Source organism: Thunnus maccoyii, chromosome 4 (assembly GCF_910596095.1).
Source record: "Thunnus maccoyii chromosome 4, fThuMac1.1, whole genome shotgun sequence".
Lineage (NCBI taxonomy): Eukaryota > Metazoa > Chordata > Actinopteri > Scombriformes > Scombridae > Thunnus > Thunnus maccoyii.
In genome coordinates, this window is record NC_056536.1 from 8855399 (window position 1) to 8868245 (window position 12847).

The 12847-nt window shown below is 40.2% G+C and overlaps 1 protein-coding gene across 1 annotated transcript; it reads right to left on the reverse strand.

The window, feature by feature from the left end:
• Positions 1 to 3683: 3683 nt before the first annotated feature.
• slc66a1 (solute carrier family 66 member 1) lies at positions 3684 to 9366 on the reverse strand. The gene is made up of 8 exons (XM_042409215.1): positions 9260 to 9366; positions 8452 to 8643; positions 8232 to 8361; positions 7715 to 7802; positions 7037 to 7191; positions 6834 to 6926; positions 5764 to 5949; positions 3684 to 4712 (listed from the first exon to the last, which is right to left on the reverse strand). Exons 2-8 carry the CDS (start codon positions 8640 to 8642, stop codon positions 4626 to 4628), a joined length of 930 nt encoding a protein of 309 aa, XP_042265149.1. The 5' UTR covers position 8643; positions 9260 to 9366; the 3' UTR covers positions 3684 to 4625.
• Positions 9367 to 12847: the final 3481 nt, after the last annotated feature.

The window sequence follows — 12847 nt, forward strand, 5'->3', positions numbered from 1 at the left end:
AATATTGTCATTCAGTTTCTCCACATTGTAACTCTACTACTGATTTTCCATCTATTCTGTATACACTGTACAGCACCTGTTGCTGTCATGAAAGAGGCTACTTTGCTTTTTCTCTTTTTCCCCTAATCCAAATCAAGGATGGATTGTGTATGATGTTCAGAATATAAAACCCTGTGAGACAAACATGTGGCTGTATAAAAATCATTTGATTTGAATGGAGAAGAAAAGTTAGTCATTACGAGACAGTTAATGCACTGAAACTAATTTTAGTGACTGTTTAATTTTGTCAATCAAAAGACTAAGAGCCAGGCTAGCAGCTCAGTGAGACTGTGCTAAGACACAACAGTGCTTTGAGCTTAATGTTAATATGAGCATGCAAACATGCTCCCAATGATGATGCCAAAATGCTGATGTGTGTCAGGTATAATGTTTACCAAACTTTGACTAGAAGAAAACTCAGCAGATCACCAAAATCATTAGGATACATCCTCTGGTAACCAGGAAAGACTGTACAAGAATTCATGTTAATACATCCAAGAGTTTTTGGAATCCAAGAGATTTCAGTCTGGACCAAAGTGGTGGACCGACCAACTGACAGACCAACAATACTATACCTGGAGCCATGCCTGGCATCACTAAAAAAAAGTAAATAACTGCCAGTGAGATACTCACTTTATTCTAATGCAAACCAGCTTGTTTAATTCTATTCACTCAGGCATAATTTTCTTGATATAACTACAATAATTTGCCTTTTTTTGCCAGCTTCAATGCATTGGTTTTGTTTCTAGAAAGTTCCTAAGCTTAAGAATGAACGTCTCCATCAACAGTTCTCTAATGTCTTTACACTGACTTAATAACACATTATCATCTGCATTATTTGCAGTGTATCATAAGCAAAAACCTCTATACAACGGACTGGTGGTTGTATTTGCAATGGCATGAATCCATTGCTCAACAGGAGGCGGTGTATTGTATTTCTCAATTAACAGCAGTGAATCACCTCCCAACATATGTGGCAAAACAAGCCATCAGCCTTCCCTCTAACTGTCTCTGACCTCCAAGGAATGGTAGGAGACCAGAGAGCCGGCAGCAGCGGTCAGAGCGACGCCAAACGATGAGGACAATATCTGAGAGTGTACAAATGTCACCATGGATCTTCTGGAGGTGACACACTGTTGGACACATTGTTGGACACAGGCCTGACTTCGAGGGCCCATGGGAGATGAGTGTCATGAAAGAACGAAGAGAGGAGGGGGAAGGAGGGAAAGAGTGGATTTGTAGGGCATGTTCATATCAAACATGGTTTGCACAATGTTTCATTTTATGTATGAATGTGCAAAAAAATGACCATTAAAGGAAGTCTTCATTTAGACTCAAGAGTATTCCCTCAATTAGTTTGTTTTCTTTGCGCTAACTAGCTGCAACAAGATTTCCAAAAATATGTGCACACAAAAAAGGAATGTGGTATGATGAGATGGACACAGCAAAATCCATCACTTCCATGTATCACAAACTTAAACCAAACAGAAAAAAGCAACCAAGTCAACTCTTCCTCTATGGTTTAAACCAAAGAAAACAAACTGAAGGCATGTTCAAACATTCAACTCATTAGTCCTGAATCACTCACAGCACAAGCCTGTAGATAAATTCAGCACATCATAAATCCCGTTCAGGGCGGTCAGCTCTTCTCTTTATCAGAGGGCTGCTGGCTGGTAGCAGCAGCTCGATAATGGCCTTGACTGTTTACTGATCTGTGCAGGAAACTGACGCTTACATTAAAGTGGCCTCAGCATTCGCGAGTAAAGTCCACAGCTTACGTCTGAGCATATGTGAGTGAGTGTGGTCGGGTTGGGGGGGGGGGGGGGGGGGGGGGGGGGGGGGGGTTATCACGGGGAGGAATGTAAATTGAGAAATGTTAGTTATGGCTACTTAAAGTATTTGTTTGAAACGATTTCCTTCATTCTGTTATTGTGAGATTGGAATTTCAAACTGCATTGTTTGCTCATGTTCCTCTCTCTTCTATTTGATAAATCTGTGTATTTCAAATATAGGACATTCAGTTACTTTACTTACTTATTTAATTATTTAATTCAGTAAAGGTAAGCCTCAAAGGTAAAGGTAAGTTGTTTCATAGTGTTAACAGCATTCCTATTGGCTATCACGTGTTATTCATTTTACCTCTTTTATTCAAAAAGCTTTAACAATTTGAGTTGATTAATGCCTTCAGTGTGGTCATGTTCTAAGTTTCTTGTTTTATTTGAGCTCATCAAAGTCAATTCCTACCAGCTACATCGAACTGGCTAAATCTAAAACGGGAAAAATAAAATATTATGTTAAATATCCTTTTTAAAACCCCTGTAGGTAGGATTTATTGGGTCAGAATGCAGGACACAAACCGCCTTATCTATAGGTCAAAGATCACTAAATAACATGATGTTGGGATATAAAATATAACTTTTATGTTTCAGTTGCGTTAAGGTAAGGTTGTGGACTCACCGCTGATGGTCGGAGTTGTCCTGCTGTGCAGAGCGTCCTGTTGTCCTCTCGCTTTGTCTGACTATCTTACTTTTTGTAATGTTGACTCCAGCCCAGCCTCCATCCTCACACACAGACAGAGTAAACAGAACGTCTCAAATACGACAGTTGCTCTTGATTTGTGTGTGTGTGTGTGTTTTAGCTGGACAAGCGGGAACTGACAGTTTGAAGCTGACATGACCAAAGATCTTCTACTCCTGTAAATGTTCTCTTGTTGGAAAAAAGAAACCTGTCAATGAGGCAGGGAGATCATTCCTAGATATTTTATGAAGGAAAACTGGGGAAAACAAAGCTGGGGATCAATAGCTCTAGAAGGCAACGTGTGTCTCCATCTACATTATTTCAATACTGATTCTTTTAAATCCATACATTTTTCCCACATGAGGCCGTTCTGGTTGCGACAGGGATTTGAACTCACAACCTCTGAGACACAAAGGACCCCCCCCCCTCTCCCTCAAATTCTTGCAGAAACTGGAATCATCTCATTAAGAAATTCCCAATGTAAAGTGTTTATAAACAGCTTCTTGTTCATCCCTGGTGATGGATGGATGCTTCCTATCACTGGCTCTTCCTGCTAACTCCCCAACCCGCTTAACAGTCCTTCTTTCTGCCACTGTTTCACAACAACACACTGTAGCACCATCCATCCCCCAAGACACACACACACACTTACTGGACCCTTGTTATTTTTGCACTGACCTCTGTTCCTTGGTGTGTGGGCCCTTACTGTTTTGAGTATGTGTGGTTGCATTATGTTTAATAGTGAGGGAAAGTGTGTTTGTGTGTGCGAGGGTGCAACTGAGAGGCCAGTGTGAATCTGCTAATGAAGAAAAACAACACGGCTGTCAAGGCCTCCCAACAGCAGGTCAAACACAGTCACTGGGGGTTGAGGTGAGTAAAGGCGAAGGGTTAGAGGTCAACATCAAGGCCAAGAGCAGGCCTTGACCTCTGCTGGGCTGAAAAGAAGAAGAGTGTAAACTGTCGGGGAGGGATGGCTCGGGAGCATTTTTCTGCTCAAGAGGAGCAGTTACAATAAATTCATAAATCAGAGCGAGGTTTTAAAAAAAAGGGAAATGCCATTGTGAGAAGAATTTGGACAATCTTACATGACTCAACACTTAAGTCAGAATGAAAGGAACAGAAAAAAGTGTAATCCATTTGTTTAATTATTTTTTAACATATTTATTATTTTTTACAAGTACAAAACCGACTTTTGCGTCAAAATGTGCAAAACTGAGAATGAAAAAAAATGTGTAAATTAAACATGGTAGTGAAAATCTGTATCAAGTGACCGTTATCACCAGTGCAAACAAAACCGATCAAAAGTAAAATAAAACCGTACAACTACAATTAAAAAGGTATCTAAAATGCACAAAAAGTTTGTTTTGTTGTTTGTTTGTTTTTTTTTTTTGTTTTTTTTTAAATCATCCCACATGATATACACATCAATTTAAAATAAACTAAATACAATTTACATTTTTACTAAACATTTCATCTTTTCCAGTCTGACATGTCGCCGCATTTACTTCTCAGAGCCCGAAAAATAAAAGATTCAAGTTTCAGGAGCTTTTCTGAAACACTGTAAACAAGATCAGACGGGGCTTCATGCAGTGGTTTGTGTCATGACTGTCAAAAAGTTTGGCAACGTTAAAACAACAGAATAAATTTAGAGAAACCTCTGTGCTGTCTGGTCACCCAAGCCAGCAGGTTTACTGACATCTACCTGAGGTCTGACATCAAACTGAGGTTGTGACCTAAAATCAGGAGAAGGAGTTCAGGTTGACAGGAGAAGTTTTCATCCATGTTCGACACCTGAACCCCTAAACCATCCCTTTAAAACTCTTAACATTGAGAGCAGTGTGAATCACATCACTGCAGCTGAACCCAAGGGAAGAACTCCATCTGACTCTCTGCTTCTGCAGATTAAAACAAATTGTAAACATAAAAAAGGGTATAATAAATAAAACTATAAAATTAAAACTAAAATGTTTTTTTTTTTATCCCAATTTGGTGTTGGAAATGTGATCTTGAGGGTTCGCTGGAAGCGAGTGTCTGCTTGTGTCCCACCAGTACACTCTGCACTCGAAAGTTTAGCTCCTGATCAGAGGCGTTGTCTCATCGTGGCCACCGTCCACCGCCGGTGAAGCTTTGCGGTAAATTACGAACTGGATGGAGATCTGAACCACAATGTTAAGGAAATATGAAGAAATCCTGGGAAATGTAATACCAGTTGCTGTCGCAAGATGTCAGCTACAAAAACACATAACTATGAAGAACTAGGAATATGTGCTTCAAAGGACGTCTTGTCGAGAGGCCTTGTGTCAAAATCTAGTTTTAAACACCTTTGTTATTTTAGTTTGTATTGTACTCATATGGTGCCTGAACACAGTTCCATGTGGTCAAATTACTAAAAACTAAACAACTCACATAAATAGTGGAGTCAGGTAGCATCGTTCCAGCAGAGCAGTACTGGTTAGTATCTGAGCATATAATGAGGCTGTATATTCTGCTAATGAACACTGTGCTTAAAGGAATAGTCTGACATTTTGGGGACTACTCTTCACTTATCTGGTGAAAGTTCACAAGTACACAATCACAGACAGAAGCTGCTGCAGGGTTCTGTTACTGTCTGTGTACGGGCACAACAGTCACTTTTTTTCCACTGGGAGCCCTAATGTGTAAATCTAACCATGGTGCTGTACCCTGAGCTAAAGCTGATTGATATTCAGCTTTTCCTGAACTGGAGATGACTGTGACAGCAGAGCTAGTAACAATATTTAGACACCAAAACTGATCATGCTGTATGCTCAGTAAAAGCCTTCTGAAGGAACCTTTGAGAGCTGGCCCCTATAAAACTACAACACCCAGTCATCAGCAGGTCACTTATGCCTCGTCTATATTTTCATTCAAAACAAACTTGCATGCTATTTCAGTGCACTAATTTGGTCATGTAGGGTGCAAAGAGAAGCAGGCCTCAGGGCACCACTAATGGAGCTCTTACTGTCATGTCCCTTTGCTGGCAACAAGCCGATTTCCCCCATGAGTGTTTGGACCTTTGATACTGTATATTGTATTTCCACACAGACAGTCACGAGATGTAAACCTATCTGATGAACTGTTGTTTCTTCCAGCTCAGCACTTTCTAAAATGTAGCATGTACATGGGATTAAGGAGGGCCCTGAGGCCCGGCAGCAGCAGACATGTTTTTTTGTTTCTGTAAAAGGATACGATTACGTCTAAGGAGAGTGTGCCGAGGCTGCCGATGAGCCAGGGCAGGTGATGGATCAGGTAGCTTTTCTCGCCTTGGCCATCGTCGGGGTTTTTCAGCAGGACGCTCAGGCCGTATGTAGTATTTCCCAAAATGACCAGAGCAAAGAGGAAGTAAGATACTCCCTCTGTCGACTTCCTCTTGAACTGTGGGGAGAAATGAGAGGATGGAGGGGGAAGTGGAAGAACAAAAAAGGTTATTATAAGGAATGGAAGATGTTGAAAACAGTCACCAGGTATATTTAACCTCCATGTTGTCAAAGGATTATGTTCACTTTCATTTTGTGCAGATTTAACCTTAAATCAAAACACAAAGGCAGATTACATATTGATTAGATCGCAAATGTTTCTAGAATGTATAAAGTCCTTTATAAAATCAGTTAAATAACTGTGGTCATCATACAGCATCAGGTATAAGCATTTAGATCTGGGGTCTCCAATTTTGTGGGTGTGAAAATCGATGCAGAACAACCAGAGATATGTCTTTTATTTGACACATTCATCTTCTTTGCCAACCGTCAAGTGACATCAGTTGAGACAATTTATCAGAGTTCATGCAGCTCCCTCTGGAACCACAAAAGGCTTTATACAACTTTTTCACATATGCAGTACTGCTCCCCAAGACACGTAAAAAGACTTTGATGTGTGAAATTTGTGGAGTAATCGTTATTTTTATAGTTACAATGTATCAAATGACAATGTGTAATTTGAAAGGCATTGCTAGTGATAAATGATCACCAACTCTATCACCCTCACCTTCATGGAGAGCTTACTGTGATTAAATTACTGTGATCAAGGTGAGAGTAAAAAGACTTCAACATTAGACATTTTTGTTTTTCTTTTTTCCGTTTTTTTTTTCCTTCTGGTCATTTCACCCCTCAATTCCAGCCAGAGACCTTTGTTGCATATCATACCCATCTTTCCTGCTGTTTTCTGTCTGCTTCTACACTATCAACTGTCCAATAAAAGTGAAAATGACGCCAAAAATTATATTTAAACATTTGTAACAGAGCCCACTTTGTCATACTCACATTAGTGTACATCTGGGGGAGTCTGGAACAGAGGTAGAGCACCGAGGACACCGAACCGATGGAGAAACCAATGATCTCTTTAGGGGTAAAAGCCTGAAGCAACAGAGAGGCAGACACAACGTTACAGCAAGGAAAAAAATAAGGCTAGCTTCTAGTTCACTTCCACCACCAGGTCTCTGCTTAAATAAATGAAGAGGACTCACCCTGATAGGGGTAGCATCAGTGGTTGAGAGCAAGGTGCGCCCCCTGAACCCAGAGGGAATAACATCCGGTTGGCTGCCTAACCCGGGAAGGTGGGCGAGGCTGGTAGTGAAGCCCAGGACGCAGACCACACCCACCACGTTTAGGACCCTCCTGCCTGGAGAAGAGATGACGCCTGGATTTACCATTAATACTGGAAGAGACACTTCAGCACATTCCTCCAGACAAGGGTTACCGTGTCAAAGGTCACCAGTAAGGGAACAACGCCACAGCAACGTGAGGCATGTGATGACATCATTACAGGGACAGGCATTACCCTCTTCCTCTGTCTGGACTTGTCACGGATCATTGTATCATTGAACTTTGTTTACTAAGCAGCTGCGTCAGATAAAACTGATCTTTGAAGATGTCAACAGTACAAGCAAGTTTGACAGTTGGGAATAAAATACAAATTCGGGTTTGATATGATAAAAGACAGACCTGAACCGCTGAAATGGCAGTTTTGAAGAAGAAACATTGGATCTTAATTGTGAGCTATATTAGCTTGTTGATGTCTATTTCACATGTTAACAGAGGCCTATGTGAGTAGGATATCAAACTGAAACTCAAAAGACAAAAGGGAATAATTTGGTTCCTATATTGTGCATATGGAAAATTGAAAAGTAAAGAAAAACACTCACGTTCAGCTATTCTGTTCCTTGTCTTGTAGTATGAGTACATGGCCAGCATCAACAAGTCGGCCACAACGTAATAAACTGCTGTATATGTCTGGATGGATGACAGGAACAAAGACACATGAAACAGAAATGCATGAAAAAACAGATTTTCTTTACACAAACAAAGTCTTATTGGACTTCCATTGGTATCATTTTAGCAAAAGCAATGTTTCTTTGTTGTATTTTGAACTAGCTAATCACATCATTTAGTCAACTGACAGAAATTTGATGAACAACGACCTGAATAATCAATGAATCATCCAAGTCATTGATCAAGACTTGTAAGGTGGTAACAGCTCTAAAAATGTGAGAATTTGTTTGCTTTTTTTTCATCCCATCAACACTTGTTGTTATTCAAACCTCCTCAAAAAAATGACTTCTGATGAGCATTTGTCATTATTTTTGACATTGCAAATATCAAACAATTTATCAAAGACAACAATGTAAAGATTAATTGATAATAAAACTAATTATTAGTCACCTGAAGCGGAAGCTGGTCGGCCAAGAAGGAGCCCACCAGATTGCAGGTGTCACCTCCCAACCACAGTAGAAGAAACCAAATAGAGAGGGCACTGTCCATATTCCCTGTTTTGCATGAGCTGTAGTACTGTCTGAAATAGAAAAACACAGAATTTTACATGGCGTTTAGATAAAAGAGCACTTCCTCTAAGAGGCAGAGAGACGCCGACACAAACACTTACGGGAGTGAAGACACCATGAAGCAGAGGATAGACAGCAGGCCTAAGTAGATGCTGGCCATATCTCTTGCATCCTGGGCACATTCCCCGAGCCCTTCCCAAACCCATTTAGACCCATTAGGGCACAATGAGGTGAAGTTTCCCTGAGTGGTCCATCCAAAAGCTCCCCGTGTGAGGACTCCATCTGTCAACATTCTGCAAGGGAGAAAAGCCTCTATAAATATCCAGTATATTAGAAAAATATCATCCTCATCCTACACCTTCAGTTTTCATTATATTGCCAGAATATAAACAATGTTCACAGAGTGCTTCCAAACAAAGCATAAATATGAAAATGGCAGAAGATATCTCAGCCATGTGGCACAGATTGAGTTCCCAGAGCTCCAGCGCACACTCAAAATCAGTCATTTAAACATCAAAAAGGACATCATATATAGAAAACAAATCTATAAGACTGTTTTCCAGTTAGCAAGGTCGTACTGAAGGGGTCAAAGGTTGGTCAAAGCTTAGAAACAATACCAAAAACAGCCTTTAGAGCCACATTCCCCTGTTGTTCCGCTGATTAGATCAAGGAAGCGGCGGTTAAATAAAGTGGTAGATTGTGTAGATACATCAGTAAGCGTGAGAAAAACACCTCACACACAAAACACACTCAACAAACATCAGAGAGTAAACAAATCTTTTTTTAGCCATTTAGCTGGCTAGCGACTATAACTACCACCTAAAACACACTGCTGGATTTCTTCTGTGGCTTTTACGCCTTAAAACATCTATAAGCTACCACAGTGAAAAGGAATAAAGATTATCTTGCCTGTGTGGCCGCTGAAAAGCTGAAAACACCCTCAGCGGAACAAAAACCTCTTCGAGACTGCTGAGAAAAACAAGGAAGCTGACAATTAGCTAGGTCTGTGTCCGTGCGCTGATTGGTCGATTTGCTGAAACGTCACTGCATGGCTGGCACGTGACTGGTGGCTCGTGAGCTAAAAAACAAACCTGTCTGGTTTTCAAAATGAAAGTTCAACTCGGATAATGAACATGATCATTTCGTTAATTTATTTACAGTTATATTCCTCGTCATGGACAGGAAATGTCTGGTAAACATCCTTAATACACAACACATGTCTATAATACATTTTTAATACTGTGAATTTATGAAGTATAGACAATATGACAAGAAAAAAAATGAAAAGCTCAGCACCTTATGTATGTCTATTGTATAGGCCAGTGGTTCTCAAAGTCGGGTCGGGGACCATAAGAGGTCCTTAAGGGGGCTCCAGGGGTCCCCAGCAAAAAGGAGAATAATTTATTTTCACTATAACTCCATCCATAAGTAACACAATCACACAATGTATGACCACTTCGGTCAAGGGTTTTATACACTTTGTGTAATAAAACATCTAAAAGCAAAAATCTTATCAGATGGGGGTCCGTGGTCTAATTTATTTATTTAGGGGTCCTTGACGTGAAACAGTTTGAGAACCACTGTAGGCTACAATGATGATCAATATATTTTATATATCAGTATATTTTGTATCTATATCAGTATATTTTATACAACAAAGCGACTGTAATCCATCACACATCTCGTTGATATATTCCGTTCCCGTTGTAATTGAGATAATAATACATTTTTAAAAACATTTTTTTATTATTTGTACCGCACTTTTCATTCATAGTGAAACTATGAGTGCTAAGTATTAATAGCAGAACACACAAAATAAAGACAGTGACAGTAATAAGCCTTCCTGAATAGAAAGGTTTTTAGGCCTTTTTTTAAAGATTGATTTTGAACGTTGGGATTGATATGATTACTCTCTCAAAGCTCAGGATCTACAGAGCAACATCCTCTGGTCGATGTCTTCAGCTGTTAAAAGATTTATTAAGGCTGTGGTGGGACAAGCTCATGGTATGCTTTCATGTTAATGTCACTTTTCGGTAGAACTGGGACAACCAATCTGATGTTACAGCGCTCACACATTTCACATGCTCTCATCACATATCAACAAGCCTTGTTAAATTTGATTATTTCGCTCCACGCGGTAATTCAGTCATTAGTCCTGAGCCGTCATTATTCTCGAGGCCTCCTGCATTCCCTAACGAGCTTTTGCATTTTAGTATGCAGCCGTGAAAAATACCCAATAGCTACAATTCACATATGCATTTCCATCCAATACAAAGCAAGCCTTGTATGCAAATGTTATCACTCTGTGAACTATGGAGATGTTGGTGCAGCAGCAGTCAGGCAGAGGTCACTGAGTGATGATGGTATTTAAGATATTGTCATAAAAAGGAGAAATTATGACGAGAAAACTGCTTCCTTTTTCTCCACAAAAGTAGACTCAGTTTACTGACACCCAGGCAAAACAGTTAATAGTGTCAAGAAGGAACATACTACCTGGAAAAGACGATTAAACCCAACGTCCGACTTTGAATGAAAAGGGAAAGATGCTGTTTCCGAAGTTTCTGAGGTGACACAGAAAGTGTCAGCTGACCATCTGTCAGACTGACGACTCAGCACCACACTGCGCTGATGTCAGCTCTGCGGTCTTGTCTCAGGTTCGCTTCAAGAAGTCTACTTCTGCAGAAGTAGATTTGTGTGTTTTAGGGCTCAGCTTATTACGACATAAAGAAGGGGCTGAAACACAGCCTGACAGTCTCTTATCAGCTTCTTTTAATCATAAAACCTCTTCCTGTGGTTCACATGGAACAAAATAAAGGAAACGGTTCACCTCTACTTAACAAGCTATATGCCCTCGTGTATGTCATGTCCAATACATTTATATAATGCACTCTAAAATATGATGACAGTTGCTGAAAAGTTAAGTTTAAACTTGGCCATAGTTCAGATTGCTAACAATTTAATCAAGTGGCCATGGCAGTAACAGAAGAAATGTTGACGTGACACCCTAGTAAAAACTCAGGTGTAAATAATAAACTGAATGATGGCTGAATCCCATTTAGCTGCTTCAGTTTCAGGGTCCTGGTATTGTGTCTGCTGACTCACTGTCGTGGCTGTCTGGGACACTACAACACACCTGTGAGTTATATTATCACATTGACAATCTCTAGTACATATTCACCAAAGTTACAAAAACTATTTTAATACTTTCTCAGTTTTCAAAGAGACCATATCTTTGGTAGAAATACTGAAAGCAGTGAGGTCTGATCCAAAGTCAAGAGGAGCCTGTTTGTATAAAGAGATGTAGCTCTTAGATTTTATTGGTCATTTTTATCCACTTAATCAGCACGGACAGCAATGTTGGTCTGTGTGGACCACTGTGATCCAGACCATAGACTGAAATAAAGAGGGGAGACAAATTAAAGGAAAAACCGGTACAGGTCTAAATGCTTGACCCCTACAGTGAGGGGATCTGGTGGCTCTCTTATGCTTTGGAGGGCATTTTGCTGGCCTGGTTTTGGTCCACTTGTCCCCTCAGAGGGAAGAGTCACTGCAAATCAATACAAAGTTGTTCTGAGTGATCACCTTTATCCTATGATGAAACATTTCTATCCTGATGGGGGTGGTTTCTGGAGATTGGTGTTCATTCCTCCAGAAGAGTTCAGAGACTGTAAAATCAATGTCAAGGCTGATGAACACCTTTCTTCAAAAAGATATTCCCTCATTTGGTGTTTTGATGATGGTGCTGGAGAGCGCTGTCTAACATCAGTCCAAAATCTCCCATAGGTGTTCAATTGGGTTGAGATCTGGTGACTGTGAAGGTCATAGCATATGATTCACATCATTTAATACTCATCAAACCATTCAGTGACCCCTCGTGCCCTGTGAATTGGGGCATTGTCATCCTGGAAGAGACCACTCCCATCAGGATAGAAATGTTTCATCATAGGATAAAGGTAATCAATCAGAACAACTTTGTATTGATTTGCAGTGACCCTTCCCTCTAAGGGGACAAGTGGACCCAAACCAGGCCAGCAAAATGCCCCCCAAAGCATAACAGAGCCACCAGATCCCCTCACTGTAGGGGTCCAGCATTCAGACCTGTACTGGTTTTTCCTTTAAATTGTCTCCCGTCTGTATCTCAACAATTGGAAGGATTGCCATGAAATTTAGTACAGACATGTAGCACCATCACCAAGTCAATATTTCAATTTGTCCAGTACTTTGGTTTATGAATAAATACTTGAAAAATGAATAACATTCCATCAGTTTCTGCTTTACTTTGTTTCAGTGATAATCAGCAAATGTTATCGTAACTGGTAAACATAACTATAACATAACTGCTTTGCCTTAGTACAGCCTCACAGACCTGCTAGCATGGCTGTAAACTCTCAGTCTTGGTTGAGTCTGTGAGCACCACAATAAATTCCTTTTACCTCCATTGTATTGGTGAGAAACTTGGGTGAACTAACCCTTGACGAAATCTCTGGCAACCCCAAC